This window comes from Buceros rhinoceros, unplaced genomic scaffold (assembly GCF_000710305.1).
Source record: "Buceros rhinoceros silvestris isolate BGI_N320 unplaced genomic scaffold, ASM71030v1 scaffold18293, whole genome shotgun sequence".
Classification (NCBI taxonomy): domain Eukaryota; kingdom Metazoa; phylum Chordata; class Aves; order Bucerotiformes; family Bucerotidae; genus Buceros; species Buceros rhinoceros.
Window position 1 is genome coordinate 8,521 of NW_010402103.1, and position 24,404 is coordinate 32,924.

Below are 24,404 nucleotides of genomic sequence, written 5' to 3' on the forward strand. Positions count from 1 at the left end.
CTAAGTACCTAAGATAAAAACGATCCTTGGTGAGGCTTCTGAATTAACCATTACCCTGTTACCCTTTTAACCCACTACAGCGAGTGAATAACATCAAATCACACCCATCAAATGGTTGGAGTGTGCAACCAGATGATGATATCCGTGGTGATGCAGCATTTCCCTCCAAGACAGCGGAATTTAATGTGAAGAGCCACATCACAGAACAGGAAGGGGCTCAGGGGTCTCCAGTGTTGCCTTCATTATCCACACTGTAAGTATGGCACAATTTCTCTTACACAACTGAATGCTCTCGAAAACCTTAATTGTACTTTACAGAGCTAATCACCCAGATATGTAAATATCTGCCCAGCAGAAATAAAAATAATTTAAAAAAGACAACACACAATTAAGCATAATTATTCTTCTACTTTCCATCTCTCCTCAAAAAAGCTATAATGACTTATTTGCTTTAAAATAAGTAAAATACAGTCCTTGTGAGGACAGGGCTTCAAATTCTGCTCTTTTTTCCTCACCCTAAGTAGTAAATATTTCATGGATGCAACTGAAGTCAGTACTGCATCCTCCAGCAGGAAAGGAGAGCCACCAGCTCTTTGTGGGAAGAGATTCGTTGTACATCCTGGAAGACATACAGTGAAACAGAAGTTGATTGTTTCAAAACACAACTGAAAAATAAACTCACTTGTAAATGCTGGGAGTTGTCAGTCATATTGTCCTCTCGCCTTCGAACCTCTTCCAATAGCTGTGCATTCTTCTTCTTCTCCAACTGCTGATTGTGCTTCAGATTGGCAACCTTCTTGTTTTGGTCCTTCATATGTCTGAGAATTGTATACGCATATGAGTTACTGTTACTGACTGCAATAACGCCTTTTTCTCTATAAATTAACTTGTACCTATAATACAGGACACCCATTCTCCAGACACAAGTATTCCAAGATGCAAACAATAAAACCTTACCTTGTTTTCAAGATGGCAGCTTTATCAAACCAGCTTTAATACCATCAGATTATACAAAGATAAAGCAATTATTCAAGCCTACAAGACTTTTTCTCTTTTATCAATTACTCTAAAACACTCATACATGTTCTAAGCACTATGTAGAAAAATCGTTGTTGCAATAGCAGAGTATTCCACAACCCTTACACACTCCACTGGGGATCGATTTTGAAGGGGTGCTTTAAGCGGCATTAATTTCAAAGGAAGCAGAAAGTGAAGGCGATGACTAATGTATGTTGTGAAATTCTGTTTTTGAAAACATGAACGTATTTTGAAATAGGTTTCTGAGGATTAAAGTGTGATGAGGTAGAAGGTCAGGTCATAAATACGCCATGAAGAATAAAGGATGCCTTTACAAATCGCTTTGTACACAACAAAAGCATTACATTTCTATCTTTTTAAATAATAAGTCTTCTTTCTACAAAAGATTATCAACAAATAAATTCATGAGTAACTTCTAAAGAAAATGGAACAATCTTTAATTATCTTTTGCTGTGGATCCAGAAGCTTTCCTGATTCTGATACTTTTACACCCTTTTAAGAAAGAAAGGAGGCTTTTTTTTCAGAAAGAAAAAATATCCTTGCAGTAATGCTTTCTACCTGCTTCGATTCTCAGATATTATTTTCCCGACTTTCTTTGACTTTGAGGAATTCGTTCCCTTTTATCTATATAAAAATTAAGTCATGTGCAAATTCCTAATGAGATCTACTCACTAATCCTATTTTGGCAAATGAAGAGAATATTATTCAAAGCCCAAAAGAATCACCGAAAACGTCTCTCTTGCTTCCACCTTAGAACTTTCTGTGGAAACAAAAGTTAGAGAGTACATTTCTTGCACTGATTTTATTATGCTAAATAAACTAGGTCCTTTTATATTTACTTCTATTTCTGGTTTCCTTGTCCTACCACTGTTTTTTTTTTTCCCCACTAGTTACACTGAAAAATTAACAATGAATCTCTAATCAATAAATGTTGTCATAGTATTAAAAATTCTTAGACGAAACTTCATATCCAAGTTTGCAGGTACAGTACATAACAGAAGAGCTAGTTTATTATTACTACAAAAATAAGCGGATACAACTAATTCAAATAATCTTTGCTTTTTAAAAGAATCTACATTAAGCTCACATAATTTTTTAAAAAAGACAAGCATGAATTACTCTGAAAAAGATTTACCCTATTGTTGTGTTCAAGAGTTTGCATCAGCCTGTTTAGATCAGTCTAACTCATCATCAGTTTACAGCATTTGTCTTTTACACTAATTTTTTTAGTGTTAGAAATACAGTTAGGACTGTACATACCATAAAACTAAAAGAATCCCCAAGAGGACATTGTTACCAGAAAACAGACCAGTCTCGGGGTGGGGAGAAAAAAAAAAAAAAAAAAAAAAAAAAAAAAAAAAAAAAAAAAAATCGAAAACATCCTTTTGAAATTTACATTTAGCACAATCATTTCTCTATTACACAAAACAGTGACTGGAAGATGATCAGACCAGCTTCTCCAGGACGAAGCAGTTCTAGCCAGGAGTTAGTAATTTGAAATGCTAGAGACTCCGAGACCTTAGCCTGTACCTTCCTTAAGTGTTCTCAAATATTTCTTACAGCACCCAGCTAGAGCTCTAATAAACCACGCACCTACGGCTCTCTCCCCTTTCGACACACCTTTAACAAAAGGACAGGACTCCTAAGAAACGCCGCCGCCTTCCCAGCTCAGGGACCACCAGTACAGCGCTACAGCTGTCTCTTGGTAGATTTCTGACACCATGTTTAAATCCCCAAATTAAATTCACTTGAGAACAAAAAAAATACACTGCACGAGGGTAATAAGAAATCTGCCTACATGAGACCTGCCTCAAGAAGCCTGGGAGTACAGCATAAACCACCAGCATTTTATCACAAAGTTTTAAGAAAGGTTAATTTTCTGAAAACTACACACTCTGCCACAGCTTACCAATATTAAGCAACATGACAGTGCTTAAAACAGAAGGGATATTTCTGTCAAAGTTATGCTGACAGATTAATTAAAAAAAAACCCACCAGAAATTGCATGTTCCAGTTTAAAGTTGTTCCTAGGTCTTCAAAAATGTAATGAGCTTAGATGCTGAATTGTCTACTTTTTACAAAATTTCCTCAGGAATTTTAGAGTGATGCCCCTTGTCTTTCTAAATAAAGTATTCAAATAGACATTTGATGCTCTGTGCAACTCCAAGTGAAAATCAGCTCTGTTCCATGGGTCCACATCGCATCATCATAAGGAGAGACCAAATCACCATAAAACCAAAAAGAAAATTAGAAAAAATTACTTTCACAACTTCATATGTAAATGTGATCCTTGGCAGAAATTTCAGTGGTGTAATGTGATTTTTTGATGTTAAAATATTGAATCGTTTCCAATCTGATGCTGAGCAAATGATAAATTCATTTATATTTAATCTCCGTAAGAAGTTCCATTTTATGCCAATGCTAACTGCTTCTTTCATCACCTTTCCCTCCCACAACTTCCCATTTCAGTTGCTGGCTAATGCCACACTGAAAAGCAGAACGTGGTAAAGCTGCAAAGGAAAACATCTGGTGCCCCAGATATGCAAAACCTCAAAGGGAAGGAAATAAAAGAAAGCTGTGTCATAGCTTCTCTTTCTTCCACAACCGACTAAGGCCTATGGAAATGAAAAGACAATGCTACAGCTAAAACCCCTGGACCTGTGTTAAAGGTACAGGAGGAGGTCAACAGAGGAAATACACACAAGAACACATTCCTCACTTCTTGTAACAGCAAGTGTATCTAATATAATCCTGGATCCAGTCTACTTTTGGAATACGCTTGTTCTGGTATTTTTCAGATGGCTGTTTCCAAAAACGCTTTTGAACCAAATAGAAGATTAGGATGAGTAAAAAGTACGCACAGGAAAAAATATTTGGGAACAGTACACAATCAGCACAAATCACCATATGCCATTACCATATAGGATATTAAATATCCATGCAGCTTCCTCGTAGCTGTGCATAGTTGAGTCTACATAATTCTTTATCATGGGAAATTAATTTAAAGCGTTCTTCTTACACTCTATCAATTTAAAGCTAATAGACTGGAAAACTCATTAGAAAGAATAAAATAAGTAAAATATTATTAACCTGAAATGTGTGCTGCAGAGGTCTGGGCAGTCGAACTGATCTTACCACCACACGTTAATCATATTCTGGTACTCAAATATACGGAAAAGTTTTCTTTCTTTGATGGTCCAACTGCCCCAAAGCAGTGAGATGAAGTTCACGGCTTTCTGATTTTCCGCGCTGTTATAATTCATTTTGAAGTTGGGTATCTATTATCTCATAGTGAGCTAAAATCTTTAACCACTCATCTCAAACTAGTTATTATAGACCACTACACTGTGTCTGTAATTTTACAAACTTCACACGCTGAAGAGCCACTCTTCAGACTAGTTCTAAAGCACCCAAGCACAGAGCACACTGCGGTGGTGTCAACACAACACCTGGTTTAAAGAAATGATGCTCTGAGCTCATAACAGGTAAGGGGAAAAGAGTCTAAAAAGCAGCAGAGACAACTAACACTTTACACAGATGCTTAACCTTGGTCAAACATTAAAATGGCTGTTTAATGACACTTCTTTGGGCAACAAATTTAAATTTGTTTGTGTTCCTATGGTTATAGACAGTCAACAACCGTCAGTAAAACATCTAGCATCTTCATCTATGGACAAAAAAAAAGAATTTAGAGTGGCGCTGTCATCAAAAGCTCAAATGTCATCTCAAGCACTAGAATGTAAGCACCTCTTGAATAGGAGGGAAGGGAAGAAGAAACAAGGTCTGTTCAATTCTGTAGCTGAAGGGCTTTATGGGCATCTTCCAGCTCATTTGAGCATTCCATACAGAGAAGCAGTACACCCATGCCACGTAAATACTAGGGCAAAATGAAACTGGAAGCGAATAAAGAAGAGATGGAGAACACCAGATAAGGAAAAGTTCTAAATAAAATTTGATTTTTCTAGTGTATTATTCTCATTTCTAATGAAAAGATTATATAAAGTAAAATACCTCTCTAGAAACTACCTTACTATAAATTAAGCTGAGTTTATGAATTTTTTAAACCTATATCAAGCCATTGCTCTGAACTAAGTACACAGTAGCTATGTTACTCCAGTAAAAATCAGCCAGTCATAACTCCCCATTCCTCTTCCCGAATCTTCCTGCTATGGGATAATTTTCAATACTCTCTCTCAACACACAGTATACTCCACCGCCATTAATTTCCACCTCAGCTGGGCGCTGGCTCTAAAATCAGTTCTCTAAACCACAACAATGTCTACATCTGTTTTCCTCAGCACCCAACAACTTAGTCAGAAAAATGGCCTGAAGCCACCAACACAGGAATCAGTAGACTGTTGCAGCTCTGACTTCCAACTCTGCTGAAGAGCCACCAAACTGTGATTGCTAAATATTTAGGTACACTTAGAATATAATCGATTCAAACAAGACAGATGGAGGGAAAAAGAAAAAAACAATGCTTATACAGCCTTATAGCTTTGTCTGTTATGAAGTCCAGACCAACTTTTTACAGCAATTAACATTTAGTTCCCAGGTACATATGAGTATCTTTCAGATTTAATTTTACAGTACTGGGTAACTGTTGCCTAAACGCCAGTGCTTTCATCTGTGATAGCTGTAGAAAATCACACTATTTCATTAAATTCCCAGCTTTAATTAGCCACCTGGGTACCTTGGCCAAGAAGTTGATAGTGTCAGCCAAAACTAACTGTTACATGCTTAGTATAGCCTTTACTCTATTTCATCATAAATACTTTTTTCTTCTCAAAGCATCCAAAAAATGCAGACATGCAAAATACTCCCAAGAGCAAAATCTGTAACATTTGCCAAAAGAATGTCTCTGTAATAATTTTTATCAAGCTAAATAGCATTATAATGGGAGCAGCTGTCTGACAGCCAATCAAGAAATCCTCCAGTATGCTAGGAACCTTACTCCTAAACAAATAAAAAAATAGAGTGCAATAAGCTGACCAAAGAATGGTTCTCAGGAAAAAAATTATGAAATACAGTAGTTTAAATAATCAAATATCTTCACTTATTGTTCTAGGCATGCACTGGATATTACCAACATCACTTGTTGAAATTATTTTCCTAACAGATCACCTCTCCTTTATAAATAGTCCACACTTTTACAAACAATTTATGTTTGTGAGCATAAAATTGATTTTAACATTTTACTAGGCACTCTAGATCTCAGTAGCTAGTCACGCAGAAGGTCTGATCCTGTAAATCCTGTCCATGTGAATGTCCATTCTGAACCACATCATTTAGACTCAGTAGAAATATTCTCTGTCTTAAAAATGACAGTACGCATAGGTTCCCATTTGAATTATTCACTCAAGACTAAAACAGCATAAAAGCGTTTAAAATTCAGATCCCACTCCACTAAAATCCATAACATAGAATTTCCATTAAGACACGAGCAGAGTTGTTTCTGTATTATTTCTGTTTTTCTGTGTTGTTGCTGGCGTTTTCCTGGAATACAAATGTATTCACTGCTACTGATCTATAAATCTGAAAAACAAAGATGCGTTAGACTCTAACAAACCGTAAACATCATGAGAAATGCTTAAGGGGGTGACTGACAGACACATTCCTGACACAGATACGCCAGGACACTTTATTCAATTACAACCCATAGAAGGATTTGTCTGGGAAAAACAGGTATCATGATAAGAAAACCTATACCCATGACAGGCTGAAATTTCAATATGACACAAAAAACGTAACATGCCTCAAAGAACCATAATTTTTCTAAAAGAAAGCCCTCATGCTCGACTACTAAATATATTTCATAAGTTAGACTCTAGTCACCTTAAGATTTATTACATGCTAATAAAAACGTAAGTAGTATCTTCCTGTGCTCACATTTGCATTTACAAAAACTTTCAGGTTGGGGTTTCTTTAACCCAGATTCCATAAACTGAAGAATTATTAGTATCCTAAATGTCTTTTAAAGTTGGGGGGGGGTGGGGTGTGGTTTCCTTATTCTTAATCGTTCTTATTCTCATTTTGCTAACTAATATGGCTATCACGATGGTAAAATTTTAAATACCTTTGCAAAACCAAAAGCAATCATCCCAGCCATTGAGAAATAAATTACGTTGACACAACCAGCATGTCCAACCGCTGAGCTTCAAAACAACTTTCATTCTTTCCTTCTTAATGGCCAAAAATCATATTGGGACTTACTCTTTTTTTCATGCTGTAGATGATGCTCAGAAGCTAGACTGCTTGTACATTCCAAGCCAAATCTTTCATCTAGCTTTATGCCCTGATATAAAATGGCAGAGAGTAATAATCACAGCCACAGGGTTAAGACTAAAATTTAACAACACATAAAATAACATTTTATTTCACAAGCATTTTGCCTTTTTCTTTGTAAAAATAAATCTACTAACTGCAAAAACTGCAAAGGCACCTCACCATTGTGCACAACAGTTCTTTTCTGTGAGATCCACTGACTGGTGAACATGCCACGTTAAGGCAACTGTCTACTTTCCCCTGCTCCTCTTCAGGGGGAAGACTTCAACCCCCTCAACTAATTGCCTTTGTAATTGTTTAAACTCCGGAACTGTGCAACAACAGAATCTGCCACCCTATGGCTAATCCTCTGACAACTCCATTTTTACACTGCTGCTATCTGATCTTATAACTGAAAAAAAATTAGAAAGATCTATTCTACAGTGACATAACTAAGAGCAGCTCAGCTTTCTTTGCGTATCTATTATAATATGGGATGAGAAGGGAAGTTTGATTGTATGCCTTCTGGAGAGACAAGAAAACACTGTCACCCTGGGGCTGGATTGCCCCTGCTGCCAGCAAGGCTAACGGGGGACGTTAAGACCTTCCCTTAAGAAATAAGCTTATGACAACTGAGTAAAATTTTGTTGCCATTTGGAGAAGACAATTTGGAGGAAGGTAATACTCTCTGGTTAACTTTGGGCACACTGCCTTTGTTTTGGTGATCAAGGTCACTATTCTGCCACACGCCTCAGAGAATATAATCACAAGAAGTTCATGTTGCCATCTCTTACTGAAGAAGGATGTTTGGTCTTTCTGCTCTTCACCTGAAACTGAGACTACAGCAAACTCAGTGTCACCATTCATACGCATTCTACTCAGCAGAGAACTGAGAAACACCCTCTGTGTTCTTCCGATGTTGAAATAAAGGACTGGAATCAAAATGAAAAGCACAATGTACAAAAAAAAAAATCCAAGCTAAACAATATTTTTAAAATAGCCAAAGAATTTGATTCCTACATCCCTAATTCCCCAGGTGAATGCAAAAATGCTGTAGTGGCCAGGGTTACCAGTTAAGATAAATTAATTTCTGTATATTCAATGGTTTTATTACATTCCCAGTTCCAGTTACCAATGGAGCACAGCTATTTCGCTTTCACTTAAAGGAGCAAGCTTGCAGCCCTCAGAGATCTATAGGTCTCAAAAAAAAAAAAAAACCCCAAAACCACCGACGACACATGGTGATTCTATTGCTTGGTTAAAAAAAAAGCAGCCACAAATTCAAATAACCATTTTTTTTTATCCTTCTTTTCTCGCCCCTCTTTAAATCTCATTATTTCCAATATCTGAAAACTAGTTTAAGATTTCTTAATACTCAGATGACAGTGCTTCAGTGTGGCAACAATTTGCCTCCAAATGCACCACAGAAATATATTGTTGCCTTGAGAAAGCCAACCCTACCTGGCAGAAATAAAGCGAGTGTCACAGAAATCACTGAAACATGTCTCACCTCAAAAACAAAAATGTGGGGGGAAGGGCTTACCTAACACACAGTCTGGGAAGTTTTCCAGAATCTCTGTTTAAGAAGTTTTTAGTCTGACTCAGTTCCCTCCAAAGCCCTAGAGAGATGCTAGAAATATCGACATGAGGAAAATGCACGAATGAAAAAGACCTACTCACATCCTACTCCAAACTATGGTTTCAAGATGTGTCTGCACTGCAAGCACTGGAACTCCCGCACGGGGTGTTGCACTATTGTCCTTCTCAGCACGTTCTTACTGGATGACACTTTATATGAACATGCGTGAAATCCGTATCAGAAGACTCACCAGTCACACACCTCTCTAATACACCCAAGATTGTTCTGCATTTTCTCCTGATGATGTTGTTCTTGAAAAAAAAAAATTCCTGTTGTTGACAGGACACTAGATGAGAAGGCTATCTGATCTGCAATTGCTTGCTCATCTACTGTATTAATGGACACCACTGGCGATAACCGTATCCCATAACCGGAAATGCTTTGTTGCCTGATATTTGCAATCAAGGAGTTGCAGTCCTGCTGTTACTTCATCGGGTCCTTTCCAGATATAGTACAGGTAAGCTTTTTTTCCTTTTATTTTTCTTAAAGAAACCAACAAACCAAACCAAAACAGAAACAAACCACCAACAGAACTCCCGACTGTTCAGTTATTCTTTGCAGCCCATTGCTCCACAGCGTGTGCCGCTCAGCCGGACAGCCGTCAGCACCAAACCTCCTGTGCTGCACTTCATGTATTATTGCCGTTACCTTCTGAATCAAATCTTCCAACTACAACTCCTGGCTCGAGCTATTTCGCAATTGCAACTCCTGAGCAGTTCTCAGGATCAATTCAGCCATCATCACTTGATACATGAATTAAGCTTTCCATGCTTCTGCAGTAACCTCTTCAGACCCCCAAATAAATCACGTACGCTTTGTATTATTTCTTGTTTTTACATACTAACTTCCCCTTATTACAAATTCAGATCAGAGCGTTTCAATCCAGTCACAATCACATTGTCCAGGCATGTTACTCCCGCATTATGGAAGCAAACAATGTAAGTGGTTCCACCAACAGCCCAATTCCTAAATTTAGTTCCTCTGTCTCTTTTCAGTCACAGCTTTTTGAGGGTAAGCTGTGCTATCTCACAATGATTCTTCACTCACACATCCCTCCACTGCACACAGCGAATCCTGACAGCACTGCACCCAGGCAGGCCCCGGCTACTTCACACGTTCAAGAGGTAAAGAAATGTGCTCTGTAGATCTTGCCCCTGGGGAAATCTAGTGGAAGCAGCAGGTCTACAGAAGCATGAGAAATATTACTATCTTGAAATCAGTAACTGTGAAGCAGAAAGAGTACCAGTTCCTTACGGTTTTGCTTTCCCCAGCACCGAACTGTGGTGTCAGGTCCAACCCAATCCCAAGTGGATAGTTTTCCTTCAGAGAGGTGGAGCTCTTTTCTCATCATATTCAGTTTATGCTGAATACCCATTTATGTCCACAGAGTATTTACGCTTCAAGTCAACCCCCCAAAAAGCACATAACTGAGAAATCACAAAACATCCTTCCTTAGTTAAATAATTCATTTCTGGTTGTCTCAAATTATTATTTTAACTTCTGCATGCCTTTAAGTCAACTGAGAGGGCAGAGTGCAGACCTGAGCAGACAGGTTGAAGAGTCAGTAGGATAAAAATGACTGACAATGCATTATCCTGCCCCAGGGATTCATTCATAGCTTTTTATTGTTTATCACTATGATTTCTGCTTATTTTGTAATATATTATTTTCCTTTTTCAAAAGAAAGTGGAATTCTAAGGAAATAAACTTTCTAGTATTTCTTCAATAAAATTAAACGTAGATATATACAAATTCAAAACCACACATGTAACCAGATAAATCTAAATAATCTCTTCTCAATTCTTCTTCTTTTTCAAAACGTTTAAATGTTCACAATGTTAAAATGTTGATTGCGTATATGTAGCAAACAGACTAAACCAGAAAGACATGACAACAATCCGCCTGTTATCCAACGTGACAACCGTGTTTCTCACTCAGAATAACCAGTCTCTCAGAAGAGTAATGTATATCACAGATTCTCTCAGTTTTCATTAGTACACTATCTCAATTTCTCCAGGGAAATTATCTTCGAACAACATATCACTCTGTCCTTGGAACCATCAAACTGACATTTGACAAAACTGTGGAAGGCTCGTAAGTTAAATTTAAAACTCCGCTAAACCTCGCCTTACACATCTCATTGAGCTCTAGCCTCCCACGGAAACAATTAAGAAGGTTAACATCAGAGGCTGGTGGGAAAATTTCTAGCACAGGTCAGTATGTCGTAAATGGAAAAAATATCCATCTCCTCTTTATCTGCAGACAGAAAAGTTTGGGGATTATATAACCCGCTATAACTAAATGATTCATGTGCTCAGAACATTTTTTTTACTGTATAAGTAGATGCATGTGGGGGGGTTATGCCAATATATTCACTTTTCTTGTTTGCCATCAGTACCAATAGCCCCTCATGTTATAAAACAGCTGCAGCATTTTTCTAATCCTTCTAACCACACAGAAATATGGACAAACGACAGCTAACAATATATTGATTAGCAGAAATTGAAGAAACCAATAGATCTGTGTAAGTTTTATCTTAATGATGACTCAAGCTGCGAAAACAACACTTCACTGAAATGCCACAATAAACTCTAATCATACGCTACAACTATCTAAGCCTCCAGGGATGGAAATTGGCAGGGTATGAGGACAGTGAGCTTCAACAGCGGGTCAAGCTGGTTTTTCAGGTCAATAAAACATAGCAGAAACTGCACCTCCAACTGCTGAACAAATGTTTCCGCATACCAATCCCTGAATTCCAGTGAAATCAACCATAATGACAAGCGCATAGCACAGTACGTTTCCTTGAGCTCTCTCTGGCTATAGACATTTTCAATCAATCTTGAGTATGTTCTGACAGAAGTGCCAGAGTACTCACGTTCAGACAGTAATTTCAACATGGCAAACTCCAGAGTAAATGCATTTAATTAATTTCTGGAAGAAAGAAAGATTCTGAAAATAAAACATTAAGTATTTTTATAATTCAGGTGTAATAACTATTCCTTCAATCACATTAAAATGTGCTTGTCTGAACTGTGAAATGTGAACAGAGCTTGGATTTGAGACTGAGACACCAAAACTCTCTGAAACTGGCAAGCTCTGCTTCTACACGAACAGAGAGCAACGCTGTGCAAAAGTGTATGTTGACATAAAAATTCTGAAAACTTCAGATCTGAACACATTAGAAGAGGAGACTGGACATTTGCCATGGTTCTAGCCAAATGCGCTGCGTGGCAACCTGACACCTGGATCCACACCTGCAAATGCAAAGCTCTGGTAGCTGAAATCCACCTTTTGCAGTACACACCCTCCTTTATATTCCACACTGACCGATCTCTGAAGAAGTAAACAATTTCTACCTCAGCAATGATTGAAAACCAGGTCTGTTCCTGCCTAAAGCAAAGCTCCTTCAGTACAGGAAACAAAACTCTGTGCAAGTTTTAATCACCAGTTTCTGAAATTGAAAAATAAGGGAAGAGCTTAAAGAGTATAGAACTGTCTTAAATACCTGTCACAGGAAAAACTAAAAAAAAAAAGCCACGCTGACACGAAGGGGGAAAGGAAGAAGCAGATGAACCTGCATTCCAAGCCATATAAAGTTATTAGTTTCAAAAATATCAAGCAGATGTTTTAAGACTTTGCTAACTTACACTTTACAGCCATTCATAAGTATGAGAAAGAAAAATTAACATCAAGGTCTACTACGAGAAAAAAATGTTGACTGGATCATTTTTCATTTTATTTTTTATTAGCAAAAGACACGTAGTAATAGTTGATAAGATTGCTCAAAAAGAGTGCCAAGCACAAATGCTTGCTAAACTAATCAAAAATCTGGAGAAAGAAAAGCATTAATCTGACTAGATGATGCTGTATACAACCACAGCACAGAAAACATAGACATACACCTTCCCTGCAGTTACGTGCTGGTCCGGAATCCGGCCGGCACAAACAGCTAAAAGATTCTAAGCCAGAAGCTGAACCACTCCAACCCCTCCTATGATGTCTGCAATGCCAGTACAGTGGGTGATGGTGAAGTACGAAGAATAAGTCTCATCTTGGGTATAAGCCTCTCTATTGTTATTGGTCAATTAGCTGCTGGCTTGGGTTGTCTATCAAGAAATTATTCCCAATGTTGAACTTCCTAAACAAAGAGAATCAAGGTAAAACTGAAAGAAAAAAATATTCACACAAAACAACATATGAATATGTTGTTAATAAACATTTTTTTCCTTACCCACTTTTGACAAAAGCATTCATTTACTGTAAAGTTTCTGATCTAGAAATGGAATGACCAAAAACTTCACAATAGAAACAAGCAGAATAAAACCAAAAATGAATAAAAGGACAAACAGAAGATATTAAAATGGTATCAAAATGGCCAAATGAAGCGCCAATGAACCTCCATTGTGGAAGGAGCAATTAAGTAGGAGAGCAGAAAATACTAACCTGGAAGTCAAGCTGGTTGGAGTAGGGATGAAAGCAGCGGTTTGGAGCAAAACAGATAGGGAGAAAGACAGCAAAAGAGAATAAAGGGAGGAACACATTAGTTCTTTAAAAATATAACAAGGAGATGTTATATCAGCAGATTTTATAAAAAAAGGGAAAAGAAAGGGAAAGCATAAGTAAAATTAAAATTCTGTAGCAGTATATCCTTGTGGTGCATTGAATAAAACCGAAATTTTGAGTTAAAATGACATCTTGTTATTTGTGGATTGTGGAAAGCCATCCACGTTTATAACCATCCGAACGCACACACCCCCCGAAAGGAACAGGAAAATTAGGTGGATATTGGTAGCGTTTGCTGCCACACAAACATCTCATCATATACCACGAAGTCTTTTTTTGAACTGACATAGGTTTTGAGAGTCATATGCATCGAGACTTCCCGTGAAAGCCAAAACAGCTGAAGAATTGCAGAGCTTCTTCAAAGATATCGTTTAGAAGTTCGCAAAGCAGCGTACCTAATAACCAAAGAGAGAGGCATACCACTGTCCCTACCCCGCTCCCCGAAACACAGCCTGTTCGAACACTGAGCAACTCTTTTCTTCAGTCTGAGGAATAAGTTTATTACTTCATCACTGACAGCGCTGCGATGCTTGATAACATACTTGTTAAAAAAGTATCTAACATGCACTTTCAAACAAGTAATACAAAAAAAATCCCTGCCCGACACCCAGCTGGACTAATCCTTAAAGCTGTCCCTAGTGCACAGTTTTTCACTCCCTTAGGAAAGGGAAACTTCTTAAGTCACAAAAATACTTTTCTGAATGCCATTATGCCATATGCTGATGTTCTGTCACTTATGCAATGAATTGCCAGTGCCGTGTGGCCTTATTTGCCTCAGAATTCAAATCCAAAGCAATTCAGAATGAACTCACTGTAGTCTGAGCACCCCAAGAGCTTAAACGCTCATCTACAGAGTTAGTAACCAAAACACTGCCTATGAGAAGTGGTAAAAAAACCTTCCTGTTTAGAAACAGCCTGGTTTTGTCTTACAGCCCGTATAGTATTTTTAAATGAACTCTCAGATTGTTGTAAGCTTTGTGGAGAAGTTACACTCAACCAAGCAGAGGACCAACCATCTAACATACCCCTGGATGAAGAAGATCCAAGATTCGGCAATCTACGCTACGTTACCGCTGAATTTCTCTTTTCAGTCTGAATTTATTAATGGATAATTTGTATCCATTGCATTACGTGCCAACACCTACTGAAATCACTTAGCCTTCACCGTAGTGCTTAGCCCTTCACCTGCCTACAGAGAACAAACATCTCTCGACCAAACTGCTGTCTTGTCAGAGAAATAAACCACTGTTATTTAGAGGACTCCTGTGACAGGAGCACTCCCTTCCTTTAATTATCTTCCCAGCCCCCTCTGCATCTGTTTCCAGCTTTCATTCAACCTTCTCAACTATGACTGATGAGAAATACGCAGCAGCGTTCCACATGGACACTTGCTAGCACTCGATGACATTAACACCTTCCTATCCTTACTGCAGACATTTATTCTGACACATCAAGATTCACACCTCATTTTTCAGATGTCTGCTTCATAATTTACATGGCTCAGAATGACACTACAATAAGCAAATTCACCCAATCTTTCTCTTCCTAAGCTCTATCAAGGATTATGCTTAGCTTACAGCAGGCAGTCTTACTGGTCCAAACTTCACAACCAGGCATTCTTCGTATTTCGCGATTCAAGCTCCCTAGCATATTTCATAAACACGCTTCTTATTCTAAATCCATGAGGAAATGCATTCAATGGTATACCCTTCCCACCCTGACAGGAACGTTTCAGCCACAGTGGCTAGGCCCTTTGCATTAAAATTAAAGCTGATCACTGTCTTACCCAGTATCACCTACATTATCCAAAAGTAAAAAAAAAACCACCTCAAAGCAAAAACCCACACATTTCCTTCATCAAGAAAACCAAAGAAAAACATCAAGCTAAGGTTACTGAAAGTACGTTATGGTGGGATGTATTGCATTTAATTTTAACCTGTTCTCATCATAAGCAGAGGAATCGTGAAAGATGCAACAGAAGTTATCAGACAGCTTTAGTACAGGAAGAGGAATTGATTCTCCTATGTAGCAATGAGGAGTTATAAAATATAGAATTAATGATTATGGAGCAATTTAAGAAATAGTCCAACATGTTTTTATACAAATGATGCAACTCAAATGTTATAGTTTGAGGCAAGAAATCACATTAAAACCAAAAGAATAACCATTCCTAAGAAAACTTCAGGATTATTAATAATGTTCACCTGCCAGATAGGATACATTGTAAATTTAATTGCCCCTATCTTGAAGTCAATATCCTGCCCTGGAGTATTTGGTGTTTTCTGTGTCAATACTTTCTGACAAATAGTAGAACATTAGTATTCATCCTCTTGTTTTAATTCTCATTTCAATTTGTAAATGATAACTACTACAAACGTTTTTACCTTTCAAACTGATTTATACAAGTACACTTCATTATGTGAATATAGTAAATATTGTAAAGATACCAGAGCCTGCAACACTCTAGATTGTAAATCTCTCAGAAATTAATGTTCATAAATTTTGAGAATTTGTGTCGTTGCAGTTATCTTTCAATGTAAAAAGGTCAGCACATGAGTGAACATGGATCCCAACAAGCTATTAACCAACAAATACATTCCAAAAGAGCATTCCTTTTTCTACAAAACCCGAGAGATGCCCTTGCATCTGAAGTTAGAGGGAATGTTGAAGATACACTTTTCTGAGCAAGAAAAAAAAAAGGAGAAAAAGGAAAGTAAATAGCAACGTAAAGCACATTACATAAATCACAAAACAGCAGGACAAGAAGGAAAGAACATTTCAGATACGCTTCTGTCAAGGTTGTAGTCATTTTGACAATGCTTTATTCCCATAAAGTGGTAAACTGAGCTTGGGCTCCACCTCTTCCCGTCAGTAATGAGCCAATCAAGTAATCATTACAAGCAGAAAAAGTAGTAGCACTTCATAAAATGTTACAGCAATTTACACTCCACCTAACCCCCTCGAAAGGGGAATGTCAACATCAAAGTTCCCTCTCTAGGGACACCAACAGGTGGCATGGTTATATACAGGTTTAGATCTGTAGGCCAATGTTTTTAGAAAATAAGGAAGAAGGAGGGAAAATAAATGAGATTTTAGAGAAACCTAAAGTAATCCCGATTAATAACAAGGGTTAGACACCCACTCTCTAAAAATATTTCCACATTACATCTTTATTTTGCTGGCAGATTGCCAGCCTTCCTGTGCTGTGCTTATGCATGGTGGAAAGTAGCTTTAAGACTCCACTACCAAGACAGTGAGTTCTGTTGATTAAATCAACAATAACTTTTACAGAAATCCTTTTTTCCCTAGTTTATAACAATTAACTTACTGTGTGTATTTGGAATTAATCTTGAAAGCTGTACATCAGTTAAATCAAGTGAGAAACTGCATTAATGTTAATGGAATTTACAAACCAATCTTAGAGCATCGTTCCCCAAAATGGCAACATCCTACTGTCCGTAGCTGGTCATGCCACAAATATCTTATTGAAAGCACTACAGAAACACTTAAAGGTTCATAGCAAAGCTAACCATCACATTCAGAGTGCGGTGTGTCCTGCTCAAATAGTCTGTCCTACTGGTACCAAACTATTTTCTGAAAGGTTATATAAAAAGGTTATTTCATTAGCAACCACAGACTGGAAATTGGTGTCCCAAATTTCACGAATAAAAGTGCATTGAATTTTCAAAAATTTATAGAAAAATAAAATTCTGTCCCTTATATAACCCACTACAGGGTTCTTGGACCATAAGAAGAGGTTGTATGTTGACAAGGTGGTAGTAATCTCTGCGTCCCTTTGTAATCGTTTTGTAATCAACAATTCTCAGCCTAAATCAAATAAGTCTACTCATCAATATCAATTCTTTATGAGCCCCGTGAGGTTATCAGTACTGTTCCTGTAAAAACTATACAGTCAGTTTCCACCAGCTTGGTCACCGTATTAGAAGTGTCAGTACATGTGCCAGAGAGAGGAACAGGCAGCACTTGCTCGACCACACAAATTCACAATTCGTGACACCCTTTTCCAAAACGCTGCTTTAGGATTTCAGACAGTTTAGGCAGAACTCTCAAACATGTTACACAAAGTGACCACTCTTCACTACTACCTTCCTCTGCTACCGACTTTACACATTAAAATCTGTGCAAACACTACAGTATTCCCCAACTCCTCACTGGTGAGAGAGGTAACTGCTAATTAAAGTTGTCACTTAACACTGTTAAGTTGTAACGTAACACCGACACCTCAAATTTAAAGTGATTTAAATAATTTATTTGTAGTTGAAATAGACTGTGTGTTTGATTAGCTATCAAAGTGTCATGAGATTTTTGGTAACATCAGTTCTTGTGACACGTTGATAACTATGTACCATTCATTACTGTCATTTTCAAACTTTTGCTAAATGTCTGCAGAGAAAGACAAGTTTCGGCAAGAGATAACTGTGAAGGTTGATAAGTCCTCATTGGCTTTACGCGTCTTCCGTCCCAAGCTGACTGTTTTCCTCCCCCTAAGCCAACCAATATTCCAGCAAATCTTTCCCTCTTTCATGGTAATTCCCCCTAATGGGTCAGAGCAATGCTACACCTTGACTGGAAGAACAGCAATAATCACATCAATTAACTCCCTCGAGCTTCTCTTCTGAAACCATGAAGCACTTTTCTTCTGACTTGGATCACTGAAAACCATTTATATAAAATATTTCAAAACATAAAGATCCTCTTTCATTTACCTAAGAGCGACTAAGTACAGAAAGGGAACAAAGAAATCAGATCCACAGAAATGGCTTAACAATCAAATAAACGGCAGCATACCGTATGGGAAAAGGTTCCAAGAACAATTTAATTATGAAGGGCATATGAGCGTGAGACACATGGATCCCCAAACCCTTCTGTCTCTATTAAGGAATGACTGTACAACCTTCCCAAAAATAAGACAAACGCTTCCTGGTCAACATCGAAAATACTCCCTTGAAGCGGACAAGTATTACAGAAACACCGAGAAATAGTTACAACCATTACTGAATAGTCATGAGACTTGTCAGGACCTCTGAGAATTAGCGATGCTGTTCACACTGAAGAAACGTGTGGGAAGAGTTTTGGTTTCTCAGCTACTAGAAAAACAGGATTGTTCCCCAACGAGATTTTATGGGAAGGTGGTTGTCCCTGTAAACCGCATACGGCTTCTCGTAGATGTGTTCCTTTTATGGAAACTACTGAAGTGGAAACCTTAAATATTTCCAAAGTCAGCAGGCAGGACATGCAGTCCTCAGGTAGACTTTTTTGCTCATTTCAGATCCAATTTTACAAGACAGAACAAATATTCTGTTAAAAAACATATTCTACTCTTCTCTGCAATGAAAATCAAGTAATTAAAAATGCCACGATGCCAGACAAACAATACAAGAATTACCTTTCTAACTCAGCAATTTTCTTATCTTTGTCATTCTTCTCATTTTCTACTTCCTTGAGTATTTCTAGAAGTCTATCAACTTCGGCCTGAGCTTTGCCACACTCTTCTCTGTAGTACGATGCCTCTTTGTCAAGCTGTTTCATTCTGTCCGCAAATTCTGGATTCATCCGTGCCTCCTCTTCAGCTTCATGAGCCTTCAGAATCAATATTATTAAAAAAAAATAGAGAGATTACAATAATTTATATAGCTTTAAGAGCTTTACTACTTCAGCCTCGGAGTTCAAATTTTCATTAAAAAGGATTATGGGTATTTCTGTCCAATGACAATATTTTCTATAGAAGCATTATAAAATAGAATGAAAATCTTAATAGTTTAAAATAATGGTCAAATGCTATCATCCTGAAGGGGGATGAGATTTATTAAGGTTTGTCACATATTAAAATGACCATATTTTAAGAGTATTTTTTAAATTAAATACCACCTTGTAATTCATTTCATTCATATGAAGCTTTTGAGGTGTTTCAAACTCACAGGCAGTTTATTAATATATCATATTCTCTCTCTTCCCCATATACATACACATTTTGTCCACGTTTATATATACACACACAGATACATATTGTAATCTGTATTCCCAGATGTTTCAAAATGCAGTTTGACACAAAGAATTTAAAAGGAAGAAACCGGGTTTGTGCGGTGGTGTTTTTGAAAGACAAACCAGTAAACTAAAACGTTGCTTTCAGCAGACATTGTACCCAATAATCCTTTTTCTCTTATTGTTAGTACTTAACCTGAAAACATCAGAAGAACAGCCCATTGGCGAACACGGCACAAACCTGGCAAACACATGCATGGATGGGTGGCGTTTTCACAGACAAGAACCAACGCAATGAATACAACAACGACAGTGCAGAGCCCAACCTCACTCCCATCAAACCTAACGGCAAAAAACAATTAACTTCAATGGGAGCATGATCTGGCACCAAGTGCTTTCGACTGTTGGCTGGAATAATCACAGGCAGATGGCAACAACAACGCACTGCAATGCTTAGCCTACCCCTTGCTTCCCATTATTCTTAATTGGCATCTTGAAAGAGCAGGCAAGGAAAAAACAAGTCGTTTAAGGCAGTGCACATTGAACATAGAAAATTCAGATAACATTCTCTTACCATAAAGGAATTTTACAGAAAGACAGGATATTTTAACTGAAAGTCCTCCAACTACCTTATTATGCAGAGAAGACGTGGACTGACTTATCCTTCTTAATTTCAGGGAATAGACAACACAAGCAAGCAATGAAAGAAATGCAGATCAAAATGAAACATGCGTGTTTTGGAAAGAATTAATATAAACGACAGATTCTAGAAGGTTCGTATTCTTTGCAATGGTTAATTTTTTCTGTATAAACAAGAACAAGTCTGGATTAGTATAAGTGCAACAATAAAAAATTGAAATGCCTCAGGAAGAAACTTAGGGGGGTTGCATGTAACATATCATTTAAGCATGAGGATAATATGCAAAAAGATAGTAGATTAAGTATTATTTGTCCTACTGTGAGATTTTATTCAGAAGAAATACTTGGTTACCAAAATAAGCCAAGGGCATGACAGGAGAAGCCTACTGGCCTTGCTCTTCAGATTCTCTGTTGTAGATAAAACAAGCTCCAGCCCCGAATTCTGTGCAGACACAGGGCTTCCCTACCACAGAGCTCATTCCACGTAACATCCAAAGAGTATCTTGATTTTACTGTTTGGGTGAGATGCTGGCAACAGATTCTTTTTCATCCTCATAAATCTTCCCGCTTTAATAATAAACTTTGATTTATTTGATACCAAGTTAATTGCGTCAAGAAATTCATTTCTATCTAGCTTTGTAATTTTTTAACTAAATGTAATGCGCAGACTCAGGGCCAATTATGTGAGAGACTGTGTTCCAACTTCCAGCTACGAACCACTTTAATTTACTGTCAGCTCTTATAAGACATTAAACAATGTTTTATCTCTCCAAAACGACCCCTAAGTGTTCTTTTGCAGAGAATAAAAATAATTCCATAGGTTGGTAGAGGTACGTTCACTCTCTCACCTTTAAGATACTAAGAACCCTATGCAGAGAGCATGTGGCTCCCTATTGCTCTTCAGATTTCTCCTCCTCTTCTAAGGGTACATTCAGAATTTCACAGTTCCCCTCTAGAGGATATCACTCTTCCATATTCCTCCCTGTCACCTATTGTTTCTTTATCTCTGGGGTTGTTTTTGGAAAATTCTGTAGCACAAACTTGGTCACTGTATTTCCCCGCGGTTTTCACCACGAAGCAAAGCCTGTAAGGTACGGTTAAACCCAAGGTGATTAGGTACCCAGCCTACCCTGGGTTGCGAGGTGCAGCACCGCTATCCACAATGTCACACATAAACCTATATAAACGCTCAGTTCAAAGACAAGATTATCTAAAAAAAAATACTAGAGAAGTCCCAGTACTGCAAACCACCAGGCGGTTGCTGTCACAAGCATTTCCTACGGAACGCTTTCGGACTGTTGGCAGGATTCCGATTTCTACAAGGGCATTGCCTTAATGAAGGAGGACCGGAAAGTTAGTTAAAAGGGGAGAGCAAAAACGTTTGAAAGAGCTTTCTGCAGGTGGTACTCCAACTTGCAGAGTCTCCTCAGGGGAATCCTCGTGTTGTAAACGAAGCTGCTGATCCCACAAGAGAGCAAATCGCAATCTGCCGGGCATTCCCAGGACACAGGCATGGAACTGCTTATAAAAGCCCTGTTACATTCAACGGCTGCGAGAGATGTGTTTGGATTTGAACTAGGCACTTTTTTTATGTCGTTATATACAGATCAGGGGTGATTTGTTGACAGATGCAACTTGACCTCTAAGGTAAAACAGCAGGCCTAAAGGAGATGAAAGGCAACTCAGCTGATACCGACCCTCCGCCCGTTCAGAAAGCGCAGATTTCTGTGGGGTTTTTCGGGCGGTGGGACACAGGTTTGGATCACTTCTGTTTTCTTGGGAAGAATATATTTTCTGGTTTCGTGGGGCTTTTCTAGGTAAGAGTGACTGCCTCATGCATACCTTTCACCGCAAAGTAATTGATCTCTTAGTCTGTACCTGTAAAAGATAATACCTGTGTGTGCAGACCAGGTTAGTTTCAAACTAGCACTCTTGGTTTATGATGTTTTGTCTGTCAGTCTTGTGACTGGATTGTTGTATGTTACTTTTACAATTCAATAATAATAGCATATCGCTCTGCCATTAGAATTTCACTGTGTTTTACAGTAATTATGTTCTGATATTTGCTTAATAAGTGCTACAAATACTTTAGAAGTAAAGTACATTTCATTATGTAAACCACAAATTTCCTACAGAAACACCATAAGAGTGTGGCATAGACATGCAACACGAATTATGCAGTCTATTAAAATTGTACAGTACGGTCATGCATGCATTATTCTGCATAACAGAAATGGACAGATAGAGCATTTGTTTTCTAAAACTTCAGAAACAAACATACACAGAAATCAGATGAGTACGTAATAAAAAAATGCAACAGCAGAATTTACATGCAAGAAATTACTTTGTAAGATCCTTCAAATGTTATTACTTTCAATAATAAACTAAAATTACTGTCACCTTAATTTTCTGTGGTCTCCTTAAAATTCAAGGGTTTTTTATTTAACTTCAGAGACTGCTCTAAGCAATTTAGAGGGGATTCTGCAAGCATTTTAAGTTTTAATCTGGCATTGCTCTGATGAAGCATTTGGAAAATTAAGCCTTTATCATTCAGAAAACAGTTCACTTGAACTCCAAACTAAGTATATCATTATGTCCTCATTACAGTACAAAACCAATGATATAATGTCTTATCATCAACTTTGCACAAGAATTCACTGGGTAGTTCAAAAAGTTTCACCTTGCAAAACATGAAGAAGAGTGTGCCCGACTACGTTCCTATCTTACTCACACAGGTGAATACCTTGTGAAATCACTTGCTATAGAGTATGCAGGATTTGCACCCCCGCCGTATCATCTCCTATTTCACACCCAAATGCGTAAAAGAATAAAACACTTCTATCTGTTCCTGTATCATAAAAACATTTGATTCAGCAATAAGTTAAAGTCTTGGAGTTGGTACCTGCGTGACATAGTATGAAACAAAAAAACCCACCACCACCACATATTCCACCACAAAAAAAACGCTACATTATTGCATGGCTAGAGGAGGTCTGCTCCAAGACTGACTCTTATTACTCTGACACACGTAAACAAAAGAGCATTAAAATGTCACTGTTTTAAGATTAGATTGCCATCTGGCCTTTTCTAACACTAGTATTCTCAAAAAAAGGGCAAGGAAACATTCTATTAAACTATCATAATGATTTGTAGTACAAAAAAATGTTTCAAGGAACTGCTATGATGCCATCTCACAGAGCAAAGGTGAAATCTTGTTCTTTTAGAATTGAAAGAATATGTTTGTTATTGACTTCAATCAAATCACAATTTCATTTCAAAATCGGAGGTGATTTTGGAGGAGAAGAGGATCATTACTACTTACGTTGTTAAAAGTAGATTGATAGATATATATAAGTAGAAAAAGAAAGAAGAGGAGCAAGAAAAAGTTTATTTAACAAAACCTGTCTCATGGACATACTACAACTGCTGCCTGGTGCCAAAGAAAAAGGATCTTGCATCTGTTACTTCAGAACTGCCAACAGGCTGTCCTTTTAAAACTTAAGCACGTAAAGGCAGAAAAAATAAAATAAAAAATTTGACTTTGGAATACTGCACACAAAAAGACTAGGAAGAAACAAACAAATTCCACAAAGTGGAATAACTAATATTGAAATAATGACTGGAAAGCATTTATGAAAATCAAGAGAAAAACTAAGACAAAAAAGACTCCAGTCTGAAAAGACACGCAGTAGGAGCGTAAACGATACGAATAGAAACATAACTACCACAAAGGTGAGCCAATGAGATACAGAAAAAGGGTTTTATCATTCAAAGGGAAAAGCTCTTTGACCAACAGCGGTACTGGATGGTAGAGGGGATAGTATCAGGGCTCATGTAACTTACAATCAACTTATAACTGTATTCTAAAAACAGTTAACCAATAACTTCAGAAGAAACTACAGCGCGTTCTGTGGGACTCTCTTCCCCCGTACGTAAGTCATGACCTGTCCATGACACGGTTCGGAGCTGGAGTCCTGCTCTGCTGACATTAATGGCAAAATGCCCATTGACTGCAGCGAAGGCAATACGTTCCCTAATGCACAGTATCGCATTACCTCAGCTACAAAACCAGTTCTTCTATATACACTACCCCAATTACACGGTAATTCTAACTATGATTACTATGTAAACTATAGCTTGTAAATTGCTATTACAGTTACATCATTTTTTCTGTCCTGTGATGCTCACAGCACATTAAATGTAAGTCTCAGCCAAAAAACTGTTCTCTGCAGAGAGAATGTTTATTACCGCTCTT

The 24,404-nt window shown here is 37.7% G+C and overlaps 1 protein-coding gene across 1 annotated transcript in view; it reads right to left on the bottom strand.

The window, feature by feature from the left end:
* Window positions 1–682: 682 nt before the first annotated feature.
* ERC2 (ELKS/RAB6-interacting/CAST family member 2) overlaps window positions 683–24,404 on the bottom strand; it is a gene marked incomplete at both ends in the record, with an annotated part of 150,767 nt that continues 127,045 nt past the window's right edge. Inside the window, 3 exons of the mRNA XM_010132543.1 lie at window positions 683–818; window positions 13,388–13,399; window positions 18,915–19,108. Of these exons, the coding sequence (XP_010130845.1) occupies window positions 683–818; window positions 13,388–13,399; window positions 18,915–19,108 (342 nt within the window). The remainder of the gene's footprint in view (window positions 819–13,387; window positions 13,400–18,914; window positions 19,109–24,404) is intronic.